This window comes from Lithobates pipiens, unplaced genomic scaffold (genome assembly GCF_037356315.1).
Source record: "Lithobates pipiens isolate NorthernLeopardFrog02 unplaced genomic scaffold, aLitPip1_a1.2 Scaffold_3, whole genome shotgun sequence".
Classification (NCBI taxonomy): Eukaryota; Metazoa; Chordata; class Amphibia; order Anura; family Ranidae; genus Lithobates; species Lithobates pipiens.
In genome coordinates, this window is record NW_027507790.1 from 284,396,396 (window position 1) to 284,420,702 (window position 24,307).

The following is a 24,307-nucleotide window of genomic DNA, read 5'->3' on the forward strand; positions in this document are numbered from 1 at the left end:
AGCGCGATAGCAAAAAAATGCTGCTCAAGGCAAATGCCTTGTTTCTCTTGTGGCAGATACCCCCCTGGCTAGGCACCCTAAGCACACGATAAGTCACTGTCATTTTGCAGCCCTCTAGTGTCAGGGGCCACACTAAGGCCCTCTAATTTTCAACTTGACCACCAATGATTTATACAATGCAACTAGTCTTCTGGACAACCATAAATATGGTAATGATAGGGGCGCTGGAATATAAACCTTAATTACAAAAAGTGTAAAACTTATTAATCATAAACTACTAAAGTGATAGACAACCTGTCACCATACAATAATAATCATGTAACAATTGCAAAACGCTAATAAATAATAAAGTCCCAATTGAATGCTAGAGAACAACATATATCCACAGTCCATACAGTGATTCATTTAGTGATAAACTCCGACTATATCCATTTGCCAAAAAAAGACTGAAATCTTCTAAAGAATTGTGAAATGTCCCTTCACCAAGATTTGGACACGGACAACACCCAACCGTGAAGATATAGTTGTCTTCTTACCACATGATGTTGACTACTTTAATTAAAAAGATAGTCAGCTGAGCTTGTGCAGGTAAATCCCAGCTCACGTGGAATAAGATGGGTCTCTATGGAAAAAACCTTCCTCCTCATAGACTCAGACGGGGCATAAAAAAGGAGAGCAAACAATATCCATAGTGTAACACCGATTTAATTTAAAAAATTTAAAAACATAAAGCCAAAAGGCTGCTTACATTTCCCAGTGCCCGACCTGGCACTGGGGCTGCTCGCTTAAACAAATCGTTTCATGGTAGGTTCGTAGTTCCTCGTTGTGTACGGCGTGCGTTCCACCGAATGCGGCTGACAACCAAAACGTCCGGAACTGTGCGTATACGAACGTGACCAGGTACCGCCTCGACGTACGTTTTGTTTTCACGTCCTCAGGAAGCGTACCTAGTCACAGGGTCAACGTTCTTTATAGTGTACCGATCAATCGTGTAGACCAATAGGATACACAACATTTTTTGTGCGCAGCCTCAGTCCCACTCAAGGCTTAATGGATAATCTATTGTTCACAAAACATAACTTGCTTACATAATACAGTTAAAAATTCGTACTACAAATAAAAAATAATTGCTATTCACACTATATCAGAGGGAACAGAGAACCATAAATAACAAAAATTACAAAAATTAATATTAATTAAATATCTTATCAATTCGTTCTCATTCATTGCCAAAAAAAGGAGAGGGATTTACCTTCTCGTAATTTACATGGTTGGCCTCTAGATGTCAGTCTACAGGCGAAAATATCTTATGCCACTGATTAAACTAATAATTGTTTTTTAAAAATAGATGTTTAATTGCACTTTCTTTAATTTTGTTGATACTGTTCCCAAAGAAAAATATATTAATAATCATCACAATTTGGCCTTCATATATTTCCCAAATAATTTAAAAAATTATAGAAAATCCTTTCATAACCATCATCAACAATCTCATTTTTTATCCAATTTATAATCTCTATATTATAAATTGATTTAAAAAATTCCTCCTATAAATATATTATTAACTAAACTATGTGTTCATCTTGTCTATAAATATATGGAAACCTATCCTCTATAATGAGATGGATTCCATTCCAAAAAGAAACGCTCTAGATCGAAAAAAACGGCCTCAATTATTTGACAAAAAACAATTTAGGTTGAGCTCTATGTTCATTCCCAAAGGCTGCATTGTCTTTAATTTATATATCCATTTTGTTTCATTTTTTGATATTTCCCTCTTCATATGTGTCCCTCTCCAATGTTTTGAAATCTTATCAATCCCATAAAATTTGCAAAGTGAAGGCTCACTTCCATGATGTGATTTGAAATGTCTTGACACGCTATGATTGGGAAAACCTTTCTTAATATTTGTGAGATGTTCATTGATTCTAATTTTTAACTGTCTGGTGGTTCGGCCTACATACTGTATTGAGCATTGGCATTCTAGCACATAGGTGACATGATCCGAATTACATGTGATTAATGGTTTGATTTTATACTCCATTTTCGTAACTTGTGATTGAAACTGGGTAACCTTTTTCGATGAGCCAGGTTTTCTAGTTAGCCTACAGGCTTTACATCTGGTACAATAATGAAAACCAGACCCATCCAGAAAGATTGAAAGCTTTTTTGGGGGATTTGGGACATTACGGGCTATTTGGTTTCTCAAACCTGGTGCCCTTCTGTAAATAAATTTGGGGTTTTGTGGAATTATAGATGCTAGATCTTTATCTTGCTGCAAAATGGGCCAATCTTTTTTAAAAATGGTTTCCACCTGTCTGTACTGTCTATTAAACCCTGTCACAAAGGCTGTGGCTCCTTGGTGCTCTGGTTTGGCTTTTGATACCAATAAAGTTTGTCTATCCATCTGAGACACCTGTGTTACAACTTTCTCTACAGTTTTTTGGGAGTAACCTTTTTCTAAGAACCTACTGGTTAGAACCTGAGCCTGTGAGTGGAAGTCAGACTCTTCCTCGCAGTTACGTTTTAATCGCATATATTGTCCTTTTGGAACTGCTCCTATCCATTGTGGATGGTGACAACTATGTGTAGGCACGTAACCATTTCTATCTGTAACTTTGAAGTAAGTTTTGGTAACAAACTTCTTATGCTTTTTTGTAATAGTGAGGTCCAAATAGTTCACTTCTTCCTTACTATGTTCGGCTGTGAACTTCAAGCAGTAGTGATTACCATTCATCTGATTCAAAAATTCTTTGAAGATATCCAAAGTACCTTTCCAGAAAAGAATCACATCATCGATGTATCTTTTATAAAAAATTAGGGATTTATTCATGTTATAGATGGTTTCTGATTCCCATCTATTCAGAACAATATTGTCTACACTGGGAGCATAACGTGCTCCCATGGCCACTCCTGCTATTTGATGATAATAATCATTATTGGCCCAAAAAAAGTTATTACTCATCGCGAGGTCAAGGCCTTTAATTAAATAATTTATTTGAACCTTCTTGAGTTTAGATTCTTTTGTTAGTGCCCACTTTATTGCTGCAAGTGTGTTCTTATGTTGGATATTAGTGTACAGTGGACTCAATGTCCACCGTAATTATGATGGTGTCTTCTGTTGCTACTAAATCCTGTAGAAGCACTAACAGGTCTCTACTGTCTTTCAAATATGAAGGACTTTTTGTCACCAGTGGTTTAAAAAAACCATTTAGATATTCCCCTAGTCTTGCAAACAAGGAGTCCATCCCGCTTACTATAGGTTGGCCTGGTGGGCACTCATTATTTTTATGTATTTTTGGTAATATAGACATTACTGGAATTTTTGGAGCATATGGTATAAGGTAATCAGCTTCCTTTTGGTTTAAAATTTCTTTATATAGGCCCTCTGTTACCCAATTTGTGAGTTGTATTTTTAATTTTGAAGTAGGATCTCCTTTTAATTTATTATAAGTGTTTGGATAATTTAATAGTCGTCCCATCTCCTGGTAATAGTATTCACGAGATAATATCACCAGGCCTCCCCCCTTATCTGCTGCTCGTACCCCTTTCTGTTTGTTTTCCTCTATCATTTTTATACCTTCCAAATAGTTTTATTTTTAGCGTGTCCTTTAATTTCCAAATTCCTCACATCATGCTGCACCATATTTTTAAAAACTTCTATATGGTGATGCATTCCTTTGTTAGGATTGAATACAGAATAGTTTTTTAACCCACTATGTACATATAAGGGCTCTGTAGTGGAAATATTTGTTTTTATATTAGGGTTTGCAAAATATTTTTTAATATTGAGTTTCCTCACATATTTCTCGATGTCAACAAATAATTCAAACTTGTCCACATCTTTATTCGGTGCATATTTTAAACCCTGATTTAATACTTCTAATTCTTTCTCTGAGAGCTCAACACCTGCCAAATTAAAGATACCCTCATTTATTTGTCTCTCTTTCTTTTTTTTTTCTCCTGCCTCCTCTCTTTCCTTGTTTTCTATAAATTCTTGTGGAGGGTGGGGGGTAGTAGGAGGAATACGGTAAGGTCCTTTCCATCCTCTCCATTCCCCCCCTGGTGTTGGTTTTGATAGGGCCCAGGCCTCCCTCTAAAATTACCTCTAAAGGAGCCTCTAGGGGGTCTCGGGGGATATTGATTCCTCGGAGGTTCATAATAATTATAATCAGGCTGTCTATTTTCCAAAGGACCGTATCTATTATAAGTCTGTGTTGGATAGGGAGAAGTATGAAGATAGGGATTGGATGGTGGATAGTGATGAATTTTGGAATTTCCTCCTTGTTTACTAATTGTTTTCTTGGGGGTGCTAAAAACTTTTTTAGCTTTAGCTACTGGTTCTAAAGTAGATTCCCTAGCGCCTGAAGTTTCGCTACCAGATGTGGCTAAAAGAGTTTCCTGCCATTTATATACTTTATTTTGTTCAAAATCTTTAATATCCCTCTGATACTTTTTAATTTTTTTGTTTTTGATTTCACTTTCATATTTAGCTAGATGGCTCTGTAGTTTTTTTGCTCTTTCTGAATATTCATCAGTTGTACCAAATGGCACCATTCTTTCTCTAAGATCTGCGATTTTGGCTTCCAAAATCGCAGATTTAGCTTTTCTTTTTCTGACCATGAGTTGCATCAAATTTTGCTCACAGGCATTGAAAAACTGGTACCATTCATCCAACATTTGTAGGTCTTCAGTCCCTTCATTGGGACTGATGTCCCACCTGAGTCTCCTTGGAGTCAGGTTCTTTTCCATACACATATCAAATGAGGCTACATCCCACCACAGCCTTATTTGTTTCTCCATGTCTGCTTGCAATTGTCTAAAGCCTTTTTCTAAATCTAAATTGGGACTAGGAGTCTGTTGAAAAACTTCCTCTAAATGAATGTGCCTTTCTTTCAGTTAGTTCTGAGTCACAGATTATTTATATTTTTTTCACACAGTGTTTTAGTAAGTGGCGCAGAGTTTATTTACTGCTGTTTTTCAGTTGTATGTACACATTTATTCTGGACAACCATGCCATGCCATTAATTGAATTATTCACAACTTTTAATAACCACTGCCTTACCGCCTGCAATGTCCTGTGGGCAAGAGGGTAGTGTAGACAAAGGGATGTACCCATATATCGTGGCCTACATCTGGGTTTATGGCGCGCGCATGCCCCCCACCAGTACTTGCAAGTCCCAGCCAATGATTCAGGGCCTGGATCTGCTGTATACAATCACAGGCCAGAGCTCTGCACAGCCGGATCTGTCATTTTCTCATCCTAGCAAGTTGTAGTATACTGTACAAATAGTTAAGCACACATTTAGCCCCTTGCTAACCAGTGCCATTAGTACAGTGAAAGTGTATAGCAGGGGTAAGCAACCAGTAGATGGCGGCCAAGTGATTGGTAGATGACAGTCTGGGCTTGCTGACCCACTATTCCAGAGCACCACACAGTGCAATGCAGAGAGGTGCTACTTGTAAAGTTGGAGCTGTAGTAGGGAGCAAGAGCTGCATAAGCCGTCATATGCCTCATCTGTGGTGTCGGCTCCTGTCCCATGCGGAGTGATACCAACTGCACTCCACCTCTTATTTTGGCCGGCGGCCTCTAGAGTGGTGCAAGCAGCAGGAAATGGTGGTTCCCTGATGATATAGTGTAGACATATATAGATTTAAACAAATGTTTATTCAAAATATTTTAAAAAAAGACATCCATATAAGGGATTGGGTTATCAATAAAGCCCATAAACATATAAAATCACATGGCATAACATCACATCAAACGGTGTTATATGGAGCTTGCCAACACGGCACGCAGGCTGCTTCTTCAGGGCTTCATTCCAAAGAATCTGGCTCCACATGTCAAATCAAATTGTCCAGCGTGTTCAAGCTAAGGGGAGACCAAAGATAAACTGTCTTGCTGGTATCAGACATATAGAAAAACTCCCAGCAAGATCACAAATCGATTAATATATCCACTCCCATCTGAATGCAACAAATTGCTCGGGGTCAGATCGATGGTTCTACAGTCTCTTCGCAGGATGAATAATATCAGATGAATCCACAAGTGAGGGTTCCTTGTGTATACATAAACGAGACATTCATTAAAAGCAGAAAGTCCACACGACCCCTATACCAAAATGGACGGGAGGGCGTTGGGTTATATGTGTAAAGAACCCACAGCGGTATGTATCAGGGTCTCCCGAGGACCCAGTGATCCAGCATATATATTGTTTGAGATGTGTAGAGCCATTGATCTGACCCCAAGCAATTTGCTGCATTCAGATGGAGTGGATATATTCAGGGCTGCTGTTAGAAATCATGGGGTCCCATACAACCTACCTGCTGGGGTCCACTTTGACTCCACCTTTGGTCCTGTCTTTAGCCCCACCCCCTCCCCTGACCCCACCTGCTGTGTGCATCTTCTAATGTTGATGTTCATAAGACAGTGAGGATTCTGGGGACTCTATTCAGATAGTAGTATCACTCACTGTGTGATGCACTGCTGCCACTCCGCTGCCTCCGCCGCCGGGACTAGTGCTGCTGCTCCCTGTCAGTGTCAGCAGCCTCAAGTTAGTCTCAGCATCTGTCCTGAGGAAGCCGAGCATGTGCACAAAATCACTTTGTCTGGGAAGGCAGCCGGATGACCTGAATTATAATCTAGCAGAGCAGGTTGCAGTGTGGGGTATGTACTTACACCAGTCCCTGCAATGACCACCTGGAATCCACAACTCACCTGATGGGGCCCAGGAAAATGTGTTTATACACCCCCAAAGCATGTAGGAGTGGGGGGGCTTACTTTAGTCCGCATGAAGTGTCTCTTAGAAATAGTTTGCGCAAGATGAGATACTGCCCGCTCACCAATCCTGCGACAACCTGGCCCAAGGGAAAGAAGTTTTGGAACAGACTCTTGGGAATGCCCGACTGGCAACCCAGCAACCGGAAGGGCCAGCGGCATTTGTATAGGTGCCCCACACAGCAGATCAGGGGGTCTACTACAAGTAACCTGTGGCGGACTGTGTCGCTGCTTCCAGGAAAAGGTCACCACCTTGCTTAGGTGTGATGTCTTCTCAGCAGGGAAAAACTTCTTCCCTCCCAGGCTTCCTCCAACTCGTCCTCACCACATGTTCTCTTCTCATCTCCCTCTGTCTTCTTTGCAGCCTCCTGGTGTTCTCCACCCTCCCCCTGGGCATGCTGGGGGCTACAGTCCACTCTTAGGCAATTGCTATTTGACCACTGGTACCCATGACTACATGTCCCATGATCCTCTCCTGCTCTGACACTTCCCTCTCATTGGCTCTGGCCATGGCCAATGAGCAAAGATAGAGAGCAGACGGAAATCCTGATCGGCCCTGTTCTCTGCGTGAGGAGGAGGGTGAGGAAATCCCCCAGCAGCTGCGGCTCTGCCTGAATCCCTTCAGTGAGCTTGTCAGTGTCAGCACTGCTGTCTTGTGGATCCTGTGGCAGCGGTGGCTGGTGGTATTTGGGGGGTGTGGCTTGTGTGGGCACTCGCTACATTATTATGCCCTTTTCTTTTTTTGCCAGACAGGAACTATACAGCTGCCACCTGCCGGGGCCCCTGATGGGACGGCCCAGTACAACAGGACAATTTGATTTGAGATGTTTGGAGCCAAATTCTTTCAAATTAAGCCCTGAAGAAGCCGCCTGTGTGCCGTGAAACATGTTGGCAAGCGCCATATAACACTGTTTGATGTTATGCACTGTATATGTGATTTTATATGTGTATGGGCTTTGATAGCCCAATCCCTTATATGTATGTCTGTTTTTTTAGATTTTGAATAACTGTTTGTTTTAATCTATATATGCCTATGCTATATCATCAGGGAACCACCATTTAACGCCCAGCTTTTCAATTTACCTCCTTGCACTGTTCCAATATACAGGGCTGGTGCTCCCTGATAGCCGCTAAGCTGTTTTAGCCTTTGGCCTTGACTATATATTCATATGACTTGACTTCTATTATATTCTGTGGGTTTGGTGCACTTTGTGAATTCAGGAGTTTTTTGTGTGCTTTCAGAAAATGTACCACGCCTCCAGGATATAATAGAAGTCTATGGCAAAGCTAACCCAGGAAAGTTGCAGATGCACTGCGCTGCACAGTGCAGGGAAACCACAGCACATTAAGGGTTTATTTACATTTGCAGTTTGGGGGGGTAAAACCCCATAGTTAAGACAGTGGCCAAGGGTGTACACATGTCGCAGCCACAGCAGGAGTTGCCCTGTCATGGTTGGTGGGTGTAGCACCTGCCAAGCATGACCCATTCAAATGAATGAGGCCACTCTGCAAGTGCCCTGCAACCTTGTGTAGTACAGCAAACAAGGGGTTAAAGCAGGCATCATTGCATCTCACCACCTGGTTTAACCCTGCGGAAGCATGCACTTGTGGGGAGATTGCAGAGTGGCCCCATTTACTTGAATGTGTCATGATTGGCAGGCGCAGCACCCACCAAAAGCAACAGGGGGGCTTTTTGTGCACCTTTGGCTGATGCCTCAGCAGCTAAAGTGGGTCAGGATGGGGGGCAGTAAAACCATGACTAAATCGCAGTTTTACCCCCCAACTTTACGTGTGAACAACTACTGAGGGTTCCACTGCTGAATGCAACTAGGGGCTCATTCACAAGTACAGCAGGCATTGCTGCTCCCCTGAAAAGCGATCTGAGTGTGTTTGACAGGTGGTGAGGAGGCGATATCTTGCCTCCTCACCACCTGATTTATTATTATTTAACCACTTGCCGCCCGCCCTATAGGCAATTGACGGCGGCAAAGTGGTTTCATAATCCTGACCGGACGTCATATGACGTGATCAGGATTATGAGCCGCTGCGCGCCCCCGGGGGCGCGCATCGCGGCGATCGTTGTTGCGGGGTGTCAGTCTGACACCCGGCAACTACGATCTCGGTAAAGAGTCTCCGACGGAGACTCTTTACCATGTGATCAGCCGTGTCCAATCACGGCTGATCACAGTGTAAATGGGAAGAGCCGGTAATCGGCTTTCCCTCACTCGCGTCTGTCAGACGCGAGTAGAGGAGAGCCGATCGGCTGCTCCTCTGACAGGGGGGGGTCTGTGCTGATCGATTATCAGCACAGCCCCCCCGAGGATGCCCACACTGGACCACCAGGGACGCCACCAGGGAAAAGGTAATAAAGGTCATAATCCTCCCTAGACCACCAGGGATGCCAGTCAGCACAATGGGTGCCAATCAGTGCCCATAATGGATGCCAATCAGTGCCCACAATGGGCATCACTGATTGGCATGCATTATTGTTTGGCACTGATTGGCATCCATTACTATAGTATAACACCGATGCCGCCTATGAGTGCCCACCTGTGCCGCCTGAGTGCCCACCTGTGCCGCCTATGAGTGCCCACCTATCCATGCCCACCTGTGCCGCCTATCCATGCCCACCTGTGCCGCCTATCCATGCCCATCCGTGCCAGCTATCAGTGCCAATTTGTGCCACCTATCAGTGTCCGTCCGTGTCGCCCATCAGTGCCACTTCATTGGTGCCCATCAGTGCCGCCTTATCAGTGCCCATCAGTGTAGCCCCATCAGTGCCCATCAGTGAAGGAGAAAACGTACTTATTTACAAAGTTTTGAAACTGAAACAAAAAAAAAACCTTTTTTTTTTCAAAATTTTCTGTATTTTTTTATTTGTAGCGCAAAAAATAAAAACCGTAGAGGTGATCAAATACCACCAAAAGAAAGCTCTATTTGTGGGGAAAAAATTATAAAAATTTCATTTGGGTACAGTGTAGCATGACCGCGCAATTGTCATTCAAAGTGTGACAGCGCTGAAAGCTCAAAATTGGTCTGGGCAGGAAGGTGTTTAAGTGCCCTGTATTGAAGTGGTTAAAGAGGAAGTAAACCCTGATGAGTTTACTTCCTCTTTCATTCCCTGCAAAGGTAAAGCATAATGGACTACTATGCATTGCATAGTAGTCCATTATGTGTCACTTACCTGACACAGGAGCCAGCGAAGTCACCGCTGTCCCCTGTAGTACGGCGCATCCATCTTCTCGGTGGGTCTCGCTGCTCCGCCGCTGTCATTCGGCGAAGCCGCGATGATGTAACTCCTGTGCATGCACACGGGAGCCGCCACTCGCGGCATATCGCCGCTGACTGCGGCGCGCTCAGTGCGCCGCTGTCTATGGTGCATGCGCCGTAGACAGCGGTGCCTGTCTTTCGGCAAATCTCTCCTAAACTGTGTAGGTTTAGATGTTTCTTGGACCTACAGGTAAGCCTTAATCTAGGCTTACCTGTAGGTCAAAGTTGGTTGAAAAGGTTTACAACCACTTTAAGGTACTTATATAGTGCTGTCAATTTACAAGTATATATACCATAGCTTGTAGGAGCTATAACTTTCATGTAAACCAATCAATTCATGTAGCCATTTTCTATTGTATATGTCTTATAGCAGAAAGTAAAACATGTTTTCTTCATGCCACACTTCCCCATTCTTGCACCCCTCTTCATGCCACCCTTCCCCATTCCTGCACCTCTTCATGCCACCTTTCCCCATTCCTGCACCCCTCTTCATACCACCCTTCCCCATTCCTGCACCCCTCTACATGCCACCATTCCTGCACCCCTCTTCATGCCACCCTTCCCCATTCCTGCACCCCTCTTCATGCCACCATTCCTGCACCCCTCTTCATACCACCCTTCCCCATTCCTTCACCCCTCATCTTACCACCTTCCCCATTCCTGCACCCCTCTTCATGCCACCCTTCCCCATTCCTGCACCTCTTCATGCCACCTTTCCTGCACCCCTCTTCATGCCACCCTTCCCCACGCCTGACACTCTTCCCCATTCCTGCACCCCTCTTCATACCACTCTTCCCCTTTCCTGCACCCCTCTCCATGCCACCCTTCCCCATTCCTGCACCCCTCTTCATACCACCCTTCCTAATCCCTGCACCTCTCCTCTCCCCCACTCCCCATTGTTCCATCCCTTTCCTTTCACATTGCTCGGATCTCCTACAGTCACGTGTCTAAGCACAATGCATCGCCAAGACACGCCCCTTCGCCCAATTCGCGCGCTTCAGCCATCCTCCTCCACTCAGCCCCGCCTCTGCCCCCACCGACGCCGTTTGACGTCATCGGCTGGAGCCGGTCTCGTTAAGTCATACTGCGCGACGCGGGAGAGATGGAGCACCGGCTGGCGAGGGAAGCCGAGCATTCATTGTGTGATCGCCGTTCCCAGGGAGAGGAGAAGGAAGAGGAGGTACACCTCGGGGGGCTGGGAGAGAGGTGTATGGCAGGATCGGGGGGGCTGGGCTGGGACAGGCAGCATGGAGTTTGTGTGTTGTACAGGTGGGAGGAGTACAGGCCACATGCAGCCCTCCAGCTACACGCCCCAGTATTCCATGACCCCCACACAACTTCAGAGCTCGCTGGGACTTGTAGTTCTGCTACCTCTCTGGGCCCAGTCTGTCTGGTGCCTTCTTCTGTCCTCGCAGCTGCTGTGAGATTGGGAAAGTAGAACTATGGGCACTTCTTTTTCATTTTGGATAGAGCAAGGGAGTATTATAACCTCTGTCGGTTTTTTTTTTTTTTTTGCCATCTGTGCCCCATCGGGGAGATTCCCTTCACTTCCTGTCTCGTAGCCAAGCCGGAAGTGAGAGGAAATCCCTCCAAATTAAGGGAATCTCTTGGGGGCCCCCAGGGTACCAGAACCAGTGTCCCCATTGGAAGATTTCCCCTCTTAATTTTCTGGAGACAACCCCAAATGTTGGGATTTTTTTTTCACTTTTAATGGTAAAAAGCACAATTCTAGAGGGTGAATCTCATCAATGGGGACACAGAAAGCAATACAAATTGACAGATGCTCTACTCCAATACTAAGAAAAACAAACTTGCGTTTATTTATGCATTAAGTGCCTTTGTCTTGCCAGCCATACAATATCCCAGCCTTATCTGCTAGCTGGGACTTGTAGTACCTCTGGAGTGCCCCCCTGTAGTTGTGGACATCTGGTATTGGCTCTGCTCTCTGTGACTTGCTGTGCTGGCTCTAGTAGTTCCACGTCTCATAGAGAGGCACAGGTTACTGATCCTGCTGTCCCAATGTGCCATGAAGATGCCTGTTCACATAGCACTGCATGCTAGATAGGGCACACGCAGGCATGGATTGTTGATGCATTTTTTTTTTTATCATCACCTTGGCTGCAAATGTCACAAAATACAGAGTTTGGGGTAAATGAGTCCTTGAGAGAATGCATCCCTAGTGGGGGCATGGGCACACACAGATTTATTTTCTCTATTCAAAAGAATTGGGTCGCCCATGAACTTTAATGGCATCCCAGTCTTAGTCCGGAGGGTTCAATATTGAGTTGGTCCACCCTTTGCAGCTATAACAGCTTCACCTCTTCTGGGAAGGCCGTCCACAAGGTTTAGGAGGGTGTCTATGGGAATGTTTGACCATTCTTCCAGAAGCACATTTGTGAGGACAGGCACTGATGTTGGATGAGAAGCCCTGGCTCACAGTCTCTGTTCTAATTCATATCTTGTATTGGGTTGAGGTCAGGGCTCTGTGCAGTCCAGTCAAGTTCCTCCACCCCAAACACGCTCATCCATGTCTTCTAAAGATCTTGCTTTCTGCACTGGTCTGCATCATTTGGTGGAGGGGGGATTATGGTGTGGGGGTTGTTTTTCAGGGGCTATGCTTGGCCCCTTAGTTCCAGGGAAGGGAACTCTTAAAGAGGAAGTAAACCCTGATGAGTTTACTTCCTCTTTCATTCCCGGCAAAGCATAATGGACTACTATGCATCGCATAGTAGTCCATTATGTGTCACTTACCTGACACAGGAGCCAGCGAAGTCGCCGCTGTCCCCTGTAGTCCGCCGCATCCATCTTGTTGGTGGGGTCTCGCAGCTCCGCCGCTGTCATTCGGCGAAGCCGCGATGACGTCACTCCTGCGCATGCGCACGGGAGCCGACACGCGCGGCAGCTCCGTCGCTGAGAATGCTGCGCTCAGTGCGCCTGCGCGCCGCTGTCTACAGCGCATGTGCCGCAGACAGCGGTGTCCGTTTTCGGGCAAATATCTTCTAAACCATATAGGTTTAGGAGATATTGCTTGGACCTACAGGTAAGCCTTAATCTAGGCTTACCTGTAGGTCAAAGTGGTTTGTAAGGGTTTACAACCACTTTAAGGTGGTGTCCGCATACCCAGACATATTGAACACAATTTTGCTCCTAACTTTGAGGGAACAGATGGGGGGCGGCCCCTTGCTGTTCCAACGTGACTGCGCACCAGTGTACAAAGCAAGGTCCATAAAGACACGGATGAGCGAGTTTGGTCTTGCCAGCCTCTACTCTGTTCTGAAGATTTGCTAGCTGCTATCTGTTAGCTACTCTTTTAGAGTGTGGATGTATAATGCTGATATGGGGCAGCTGGAGGTGAAAGAAGGCCAAAATCAGGCCATGCACATCCACATTCTCAGACACCAACTCCACCATGTGCTGTGCGGTCCCACCACCTTCAGTCATATGCTGTTTCCTAATACCTTTTAGGTCTAACGTGCCTTCCCTTTTTAAAAGGGTGTTTAGTATCAAATCTCTTTTTAATTTTAAGAAAAACATGTTTACAATTATCCAACTACCGTCATTCATTAAAACATACATTTCTCCTTTTTAATATATGAGCAAAGGGTTCTCAATTTTGTCTATTAAATTTCTTTGTTAACTTTCCCGTTACCCTTACCTTCTTATTCATTCTCACCACATTCATAAAAAAAAAAAAAAATCCAACCTTCCTCTCTCCCCCCTCTCCTCCTGTACCCCCTATTATCCCCTATGGGACAGTTGTTCCCCCTCTATTTATGGATATTAATAGGGTTTTAAGAATCCCAATTGGATGCCCATCACAGATTTCTCAATCTACCTCCACCCAGCTATTTTTCACAGGTAGATGTCCACCTCACAATAGCTCAAGAAAATTAATAATCCTAGTGCTTTCCATCTGAACACTAGCTTTTATTATGAACAATTCTTCAAAAATTACACTCAGATTCACTAAAGTATATGTAAGCCCTCTCTTCATAAAGCCTGTTCAATTTAAAATATAAATAAAGGGCGACATGCTATTGTATTAATATATAACACATTAATACTTTTTTTTTTTTTTCGTATACCCTCTAGTCTCAGCTACATAAGGCCCTGAGAGCTAGGGGATGAGAAACGGCAGTACACTGGTCTTGGTGAATGGCTGTGAAGCGGGGACGGGGGGGGGGGGCATGTTGGCACAAGTCTAATCATTAAAAGAGAACAGACTATTTCCAGGACAGCAAGAAAACTGGCCATGCTGTGCTCTCATGCTTGGTGTGGTCCGCTCTTAATGGTGAAGCAAATGGACTGGTAGGGTCTCTAGGTCTTTCACACAAAAGAAGCAATACAAAGATCAGGAAACATTATTCGTACATGGTACAGCAGACACAGATCAGGAATATGAAATGTTGGTAACTTCTGACATTCCTGTGTCCAGTAGAACATTCGTAGTTGTCCTCCCCTTCCAAACCTTATTTTACCTGATCTTTAGGTCACTGTGGTTCCCCACAAACCTTTTAAAATGAATACATTTGAGATTGAATAAAGCAAACTCCTTGTCACTGGTGGGCAAGTTCTGGAGCTTCCATACTTCAAATAGCAAGTGGCCAGTTGATGAGCTTAACCACTTCATGCAAAATCACATACATATACTTCATTTGCTTGCAGTGGTTATACGGGGGTGATGCCTGCAACACCGTTAACGTTTTTTAGAGCTAGTGGTTGGCTAACGAGCCGCACGCCTGTTATGACCAGCGGGGGGGACTTCCGCTGGTCTCACCAGAGCGACCATCCTACACATCCGCCAGCTGTTTGGCATCTCGAACAAAGCCAGAAACTGGTTTGAGTCCCCAATGTAAAAACGTGGAAGCAACGTCACTTCCGGTTTACTCGGCTGCCAATGGCGCCAATTTAAAAAAGACAGACCGTATTCCAAAATGCAGATTTTGGTGTTTTGAATACGTTGAAGTGCAAAGGAGGTATTTGGGTTCTTTTAGACCCCGATCCCTCCATAAAGTGTACCAGTCACCACCTATTACTGTCAAAAAATATGTTTATATTCCTTGTGACAGCAATAAGTGATAAGATTTTTATTTTTTATGTTCACCAAAAATATAAAAAAAAATTTAAGCGCCCGTCCCCACGAGATTGCACACCAAAGAAACCGCATGCGCAAGTCGCGCCTCCAAATGTAAATGGAGTTGAAATCCTATCCCACACTCTGCTTGAGTGCTTCCGTCAGTATATCCCACTTCCCCGTAACATAAAAGGGCCTGAAAGGAGACAAAACAAATTTGAAACAGTAATACCAATAACTAAGGCTATATTTGAGTAAGGAGGGGCGGGGGTAAATGGGGGAGGGGGTAAAGAGTATAGTGGTTGTCCTTAATAAGGGAGGAGAGCTGGGTGAATGAGAGGGGAAAGAGAAATTGAGCAGATGTTAAAAAAAAAAAAAATGTAAATCTACATTAACCTCATAACACCCAAATTCAGGTGCAGTGCGGGTAAACGGCAGCGCATCAGTGTGAAAGCAGTCTTATAGGGGACAGGAAGGGCTCATTAACATTTGTGGTTTGAGGAGCGGTAAAACCGCATGGCTCATTATGACCCCCAAGCGGTTATTAAATCACTTAGGTGGCCCTCACTCTTTAAAAGGTTTGTTACCCCAATGTAACATGCTCCAGCCTCCTCTTCCCCTAATCCCACCTCCCTGTGCCAGTGGGCAGGGTATCTTCTCCCCACACCCACTGTCGCCATTTATAAGTAGCTTGGCTGTGCAGGGCTCCACCCACATGGCCCTGTCATTCAATCATAGTCTTGTATATAGTCCTATCGCACATGTTCCTGGGAAACAAGGCTCATCAATAGTGGGTGTTACAGCAATTGGCAGCCGGACCCTGGAGACATCTAGAAAGTGTACATATTCGCCAGCACACCATGGATCACCACAATGCACCTGTGGGTTAGCTGCACTGAGCCATAGACTTTTAAGACCTCTTGCGGGTGTGGTGCACTTTTGGAAAGCTCACCAAAACTCCTGCATTTGCTGTGCTGCAGATCAGTGTGAAAGCAGCCTAATGACCCTTTTTTTTTTTTTTTTTATAAGTGCTAATGGGCTCCTTACTAAAGTGCTGTGCATGTGATGTTTAACCACTTCAATACCGGCGTATAGTAATATGACGCCCGCAGATGGGATCTCCCATCCTGGGCGGGCATCATATGACGTACTCCCTTTTGCAGCCGTCTAGGGGGTGTGCCTGCCGCGACGATCGGGACCCGGCGTGCGTGCCCGGTGGCCGCGATGTCCGCCGGACACCCGCGATTGCCCTGGAACACGGCAGGGCAATGGTTCTGTGTGTGTAAATGCACAGATCCCTGTCCTGTCAGAGGAGAGGGGACTGATGGTGTGTGCCCAGTAGAGAGGAACACCGATCGGTCTCCTCCCCTTGTGAATCCCCTTCCCCTACAGTCAGAATCAATCCCAGCTAACATAATTAACCCCTGCCAGTCACATTTATACAGTAATCTGTGCAATTTTATAGCACCGATCGCTGTATAAATGTGCATGGTGTCAAAAGTGTCCGATATGTCATCACAAAAAAAAATCGCAGATCGCTGTCATTACTAGTAAAAAAAGGCATAAATCTATCCCCTATTTTGTACACGCTATAACGTTTACGTAAAATTTATCAATATACGCTTATTGGAATTTTTTTTTTTTTTTTTTATCGTAGCAAAAGGAGGTGATCAAATGCCACCAAAAGAGAGCTCTATTTGTGGGGGAAAAAAGGACGTCAATTTTTTTGGGTGCAATGTCGCATGGCCGCAATAGTCAAAAAGTGTGACAGCGCTGAAAACTAAAAATTGGTCTGGGCAGGAAGGGGATGAAAATGTGCTGTGAAGTGGTTAATACACTGACATTTTTCCTCTTCCAGCTTCTACTTGCATCACTCGCCAGGCTGCTGGAAAGGTCCCGGGTGAAGTGAACTTTCCATCACTCTGCCTGGAATAGGAGCCGGTGATAGAGGAAGCATCAGCTTATGCAGCTTCTGCTTCCTCTGCTGTCAGCATCGGCTCCATGCACTCTGTCACTCTAAGATTGCGGTTTGGCAACCCGTTGATTGTGACCTGGGCTTGCCAACCCGCCATCCCTAAGCATGCTTCCCTGGTTTGAGGTCACGGGCCACATGGCATATGACATGTTCCAAAGGTGAACTTGGCTTTTAAATGTCAATCAGGACTATAAGTGTTAATGGAATAATGACAGCTCTGAGATTGTCATTGGCTAACATCAAGAATAAGGTGGCAGCACTTGTTCCAAGCTTTTTCATCTGCACTAGACGGGAGGTTTTTACATGGAGATAGACTTCCAGCCCTAAGGAAAATGGATATAAAATGTAATTGGGTCAAATAATTTTAAATACAGACTAGGGATAGGGTCTAATTAAGCATCCAGTGGCTATTTTTACAAATTTTCTTCTCCTGTAATCTAAGCACTAGAAATGAGGGGTGCGATAGGTACTGACAGAAGGTGCAATCATTCTACCCCTCCCTGTCCTGACAGGAAGTCGGAAGAAACATTGCCAGTGGGGACACGCAGGCAATTACTCAATACAGGCTCTAAACCTTCTCTGCTTTTATTTAAAATATACAATTCTGGAATTGGGGTATACATAAATGTTTACAGTCTCTTATGCTCTGGAAATATTAATCTCTGTTCCATTTGGGGATCAGCCACATGCACAATTGTGCAGTTTAATGTGCCCAGAGCGGTCACTGACAGCCGCCTGAGCAGACTGGTGACTGGAGGGCGATCGCATTTCTTTATTTGCAAACAAAGCTGCTTGGCGGGCAGCCATGTATCGTTCGCTCTCTTCCCCCAGCACTGTGTTGGCTGTGTACAGAGTTGGGGTGAGGGCTACACTGGTGCTTTCACTGGCAGGTAGAGTGTAAAATTAGAAGTGTTAAAGGATCACTCTTCCCAAAAATGTATATTTTAATCATAGGTGGTGGTGGGGTCCTTTTAGCCAACCTACTTTGTATGCTTTTAATATTACAACTGTGAGATTTCCCTGCCTATCCTATGAAATTGGTAATTTTTTTTATTTTTATTCTCTACCTATTGCAGAAGAATACAGGAATAAAAATTTCTTGTTTCCTCCCCTGGTTTGTGTGATATGCAGGCCCAAAAAAATGTACAGTTAACGTTCAGCCAGAAGTTTTGAGAATATAAATATATATTATATTGTATTCATGCATGCATTAGAATAAAACCTTTTGTGTGTAGCAGCCTCCACAGCACCCCCTATTTACTTACCTGAGCCCTTCTCTATCCAGCTGTGTCCTGTCCAGGAATGTCTAAGCGTCTGGGACACAGCAGTGGCGTCATTGGTTCCCACGGCTGTCAGTCAGCCAATCGGGGGCTGGGTTAGGGCTTCATTTCTGAATGTATACGCACGGAGCTCTGACTTGGCTTGGTCGGGCCCCATAGAAAGCTGCTGGCTGTGGGGGCACTCGATAGGAGGGAGGGGCCTGGAGCAAGAGAGAGGGACCTGAGAAGAGGGTTTGCGCTGCTCTGTGCAAAACCAACTGCACAGAGCAGGTAAGTATAATATTTTTGTTTTATACTTAATTTTTATTTTTTTATTTAAAGCGATTGTAAAGTCTCGTTAAAGACTAAGCCTTTTTCTGACACTTGTTTTCTTACAAGTTGTATATTTTATATAATATATTTTAATTATACTGTTTGTTAAAAAAAAAAAGAGACCCTAAAGAATAAAATGGCGGTTGTTGCAATTTTTTGTCACCCTGCATTTGTGCAGCAGTCCTTCAAATGCAATTTTTTGGGCAAAAAAATACACTTGAATGAATTAAAAAAAAAAAAAAAAAAAAAAAAAAAAAAAAAATTAGTGATAACTTTGTTTAGATTTTTATTTTTTCGTATAATGTGAAAGATGATGTTGTGTAGAGAATCATGATCTTCTTTTTTTCTAAGAAAAAAATAAATTGTGATTCTCATTTTAACCGGAATCGTGCAGCTCTGCCAAGCCACTTTGGTCATCACTACTTTTGCCTTATGGCAAGGTGCTCCATCGTGCTGGAAAAGGCATTGTTGGTCACCAAACTTTTTTTGGATGGTTGGGAGAAGTCGCTCTCAGAGGATGTTTTTGTACCATTCTTCATGGCTGTGTTCTTAGGCAAAATTGTGAGTGAGTTCACTCCCTTGGCTGAGAAGCAACCACACACATGAATGGTTTCTGGATGCTTTAGGCCAGGGGTTGACAAATTTGCTTTGAATTTAGGAGCCAGTTTTTTTTTTTTTTTTTTTTTTTGAGTGGTATGGATTGTCAGCTCCTGGGGTAAGGCCACTCATTTTCACCCCCTATCCCTAACTCACTATGGAGCACCCAGTCAATAACTCCATTGAAACGCTGTTACATCAGGGTTATGGGCTGACCAGAAAGAGAGTAAGGCTGGCAACAGATGGAACTGGCAGGTGGCACTATTGGCCCTGGTTTGGTGTTGGCAGGTGGCCCTGGTTTGGTGTTGGCAGGTGGCCCTGGCAGGTGGCCCTGGCAGGTGGCACTGGTTTGCACTGGCAGGTGGCACTGGCAGGCACGTGGAACTGCCAGATGGCATTGGCAGGTGACACTGGTTGGCATTGGCAGGTGACACTGGTTTGGAACTGGCAGGTGGCATTATTGGCGGTGGCACTGGTTTGGAAGTGGCAGGTGGCCCTGGTTGGTGATGGCAGGTGGCCCTGGTTGGCGGTGGCACTAGTTGTCACTGACAAATGGCACTGAATGGTGGTGGCAGGTGGCACTGGCAGGCACGTGGACCTGCCAGATGGCATTGGCAGGTGACACTGGTATTGGCAGGTGACACTGGTTTGGAACTGGCAGGTGGCCCTGGTTGGCGGTGGCACTAGTTGTCACTGGCAGATAGCACTTGTTGGTGGTGGCAGGTGACACTGGTTGGCGGTGACACTGGTTGGTGGCAGGTGGCACTGGTTGGCGGTGGCAGATGGCAGGTGGCACTGATTGGCGGTGGCATTGACTGGCAGGTGGCACTGGCGTTTGCAGGTGGTATTGATTGGCGGTGGCACTGATTGGTTTTTCTGATCATTTTAGCGGTTATCACCAACTCTGTTTTTGGTTTCCTCTGCCCATGGGTGCACTCGGCGACTACAGGCACCACTTGTGGACAGCGCAGAACTCCCCAGGGTGGTGAGTCCGGAGGGAATGAGCCCCTCAGGCAGCAGGGAGGGTGGGACTGTCACTGTCCTAAGTCCCCTTCGGGTGGCAGACGGGATAGGGTCACCATGGTTTAGAAACTAGCGTTTCTTCCCCCAAAGTATAGGCAATGGCAACCGGGTCACCTGCAGACTGCGCAGTGCCCATGGACACCCTGATGGCGTTCCTCAACTCGTTCATTGCTAGATGGAGGCGGTGCGTGGGAAGATGGGTGCAGTTAGGTGGCCTCTGTCCCCCCCCCCCCCCCCCCCAAGTCCTCTGGGGAGAGCTCTGGCACAGACTCGGGCCCCGATGAGGCTGGTGACCCCTGCTCTGTCTTGTTAGATGAAGCTGACAAGGACCGTTCAAACAGTAAGGATGAATCCGGGCCCAAAAAAGCACTTGTTGGAGCACTTATCACAGCTGTGCGTTATACCCTGAATATTCAGGAGCCAGCAGGCCCCCCTGCTGAGGTACCAGTCCCCTTTGGGTCCCGCAAGCCAGCATGTTCACCTATGGTGTTCCCGTATCTGACTTATTTGACAAATTCACCTACAGAGAATGGAGTTGCACGCAAAGGACCTTTTTTGGTCCCCAGACACAGGGCGGTGCGTTGCCCCTTTTGAGGAATGCCTTCTCGCAAAGTGGTCGGCTCCTCCGGTCGTGGACCCTCCAATATCCAAGTTAAATAAGTAACCAGGATCCCGGTAGTTGGAACTCCTGCATTTAAGGATCCCATGGACAGGAAGGCCGAGGCAGTGGCTCGTTCCTTGTTTACGGTTGTGGGGTCCGCTGTGCGACCAGTACTGGCATCTGCACTTGTGTCGCAGACACGGTCTGAGTGAGCAAAACTTTTGCACCGCGAATTGGGAGAGTGGCAGGCTTTTCCTGTCTGCGTGAAACTGGCAGACCAACTAGTGCAAGGCCTTATAGTACGTTTGTGACATGGCCCTGGATACCTCCCTCTGGTTCTGGGCTTCAATGTCAGCTGTGGTGCTGAGGCGCCTGATTGGCTGAAATGCTGGTCTGTTGACCAGGCATCTAAAGTCTTGACGGATTTTCCCTTCCTTGGCGAACAGCTCTTGGGAGCTTCTTTGGATGGCATTAATAAGCATGCCACCGGTGGTAAGTGTATTACTCCCACAGGCCAGGAAGGCTAAGGAGCCACGCTGTAGGCAAGGGCCCTCTTGTTTCCGTTCACTAACAGCTTTTCCGTCCACCTGGAGCTTCGGTGTATCGTCACCAGGACGACCACGGATGGACAAAAGCGTCCCTGGAACCGCAAGCCTGCGAGTATAAGGCTACTTGAAAGCCACAGCGGGATAAGCAGGGATCCATGGATTCAATTAAAGATTTAATCGGTCCAACTGGAATTAGCCCTGTCTCAAGATCAATTAGTTCCGCCTGTGGAAGAGAGAGCAGGGGAGGGCCATCTCGCCAACCCAGTTCGGAGGCTAACTCAGAGGACAAATCGGGTACAGCTGAGGAAAGTTCATCAGCATTTGATTTTGCCTTAGTGAATCCATTTATTACCGCAGTTAAGGATGCGATTCAGTGGGAAGAAAACCCGGAGCTTCCGTCCAAAACTAAAATATACTTTCCTCACCTGACCAAAAGGTTGCAAATTTCCCTCTAATGGATGAAATTAAGGAAGTGGCAGAAAGTGGACAAGAGACCCGTCGCCTACAACCGGTTTCTCAAGCTTTACCCGCTGGCAGAGGCAGACACCCAGCTCTTTGACTCCGTACCAACTTTGGACGAGTCGGTCATGCGATTAGCCAGGAACACAACGCTGCCTTTAGAAGATGCAGTCTCTTTCAGGGATCGCAGGATCGACTCAGATCTTAACGTTTATTAGGCGGCAGGGGGAGCCTGCAAACCAGCAGTGTCACTGTCTTTGGTCTCCAGAGCTACAAAAGTATGGGTGGACAATATCGAGAAGACCCTCAGGCGAGGCCTGGATCCAAACAAAATCATCAAAGCTCTGGATGAATTAAAACTGGCCTCTGATTTTATGGCAGAAGCTGCCATCGATATCCTGAGATGCTCCTCCAGGACTATGCTTTACTCTATCACAGCCAGAAGAGCATTATGGCTAAAGCCATGGTCTGCGGACCCATCTTCAAAGCAGTCATGGTGTTGCATCCCATACGATGGTAAGGCCCTGTTCCGCGAAAAGATGGATACAGCCATTACCCGAGTCACAGGCTGCAAAAGTGGCCTTATCCCTCAGGATAGGAATAGGGAAAAGAAGGTTCACTTCGCGACCAGCCACCCAGCAAAGATCTAGGGATGCCAGATCATACCGTCCCGGGAAAAGAATACAAAGGAGTTTGGAAGGGCTCACAAGCCACTTTTCTTAAGTTGGGAAAGCCTAAGGCTTCAGCTTCAATGGTTGAGAGCCAGAAGTCTTTTTGACTCCTTACCTCCTTACTCCTTTTGACTCCTTACCCACCCAAACCAAAGTTCAGTAGGAGCAAGACTCGGGTCTTTTGCCCAGGTTTGGGTGGAAAGTTGCACGGATCCATGGGCAGGCTCCATGGTCCGGCAAGGACATTTCTGGAGATTCAAAACCCGTCCTCCACCTTTTTCATTCCAACCCACCAAGATTCCGACCTCCGGAGAAAAGAGACAAGTTCTCTTTCAATATATCCAATTACTCCTTCACCAACAAGCGGTTCGGCCAGTTCCCGACTCGGAAGTTCACTCAGTTCTAGTTCCCAAGAAATCAGGAGGTTGGAGGCCTGTTCTGGACCTAAAGAGATTAAACTGTTACATACAGAAGAGCATTTCAAGATGGAATCCCTGAATACAGTAATTCTGTTGGTACATCCAGGGGATTGGATGGTCTCTATAGATCTTCAGGATGCATACCTCCACATCCACCATCATTTTTCAGGCTTTTCTCTGTTTCAAAGTGTCTCCCATTTGGAATCTCATCAGCTCCCAGGACTTTCACCAAAGTGTTTTTTTTTTTTTTTTTTCTATCCTAGCTCCCCTCCGGGAAAAAGGGGTCAGGGTCCTGCACTACCTGGATGACCTATTAATCCTGTCTCAACACAGAGAAACTCTGCAGGTGCAGCTAGTCCTGAACACTTTGACCAGATTCGGGTCGCTTATCAACTATGCAGAGTCAATTGACACCTACCCAGAAAATGACATGCCTGGGAGCTTTATTCAACACCCCAGAGAAAGCCGCGTCGCTCCCACCAGAAAAGATCCCGATATTGACCCAGAAGGTGAAGCAGGCGTTAGGGAGCCGATCCATGCCAGCATCAGGTTGTCTGAGCCTCCTAGAGTCCCTTTCATCCTGTATACCAATGTTGAAGCTGGTCAGGTGGCACCTGCGAGACTTCCAGTCAGGCTTTCTGGCGCAGTGGAGAAGGAAGCACCTGAGGCAATTAAGTCATCGCCTTGTCAATGAAGTCCAGCCTCTGGTGGTGGACAAGACCACCCAACTTTCTGGTTCACCGTTCCCTGGGACCCATCTCATAGTCAGTCCTTACTTTTAGTTGCAAGCCAACTAGGATGGGGGGCACACTTCCAAAACCAGCTAATGCAAGGGAGGTGGCGATTCAATGCAGAAGGGATGATTTCCAACATCCTAGAGCTAAGGGCAGCATGGATGGCTATCTTACATCTGGCTCCACTGCTCAGGGGCAAGGCCATATTGCTCCAGATGGACAACAGAGCGGCAGTGGCCTATGTTCGAAACCAAAAGGAGATGCGCAGCAGGTCCCTAGCCAGTGTGGTAGCCCTAATTATATCTTGGGTCGAGAACAACTTGATCGACTTTCGGGCCGCTTACATCCCAGCCCCCAAGAATCAACTAGCCGATCGTCTCTCAAGGTCTTTTAACAACATCGAGTGGTCACTGAATCCACAAGATGCCCTAATCCAGCCTTGGAATTTCCTGAAGGGGTATGCATTTCCTCTGGTTCCTCCAGCAGCTGACATCGGAGAAGGTCACTCTCCTGGGGGTCACCCCATACTGGCCGAGGAGACCATGGTTTCCGCTTCTAATCAAGAT

The 24,307-nt window shown here is 45.8% G+C and overlaps 1 protein-coding gene across 1 annotated transcript in view; it reads left to right on the forward strand.

Moving 5' to 3' along the window:
• The first annotated feature begins 11,067 nt into the window (after nt 1–11,067).
• The window catches only part of UBA1 (ubiquitin like modifier activating enzyme 1), a 69,922-nt gene continuing 56,682 nt past the window's right edge, over nt 11,068–24,307 (forward strand). Inside the window, exon 1 of the mRNA XM_077463250.1 lies at nt 11,068–11,228. Coding sequence (XP_077319376.1) covers nt 11,151–11,228 — 78 coding nt within the window. The 5' untranslated portion in view covers nt 11,068–11,150. The remainder of the gene's footprint in view (nt 11,229–24,307) is intronic.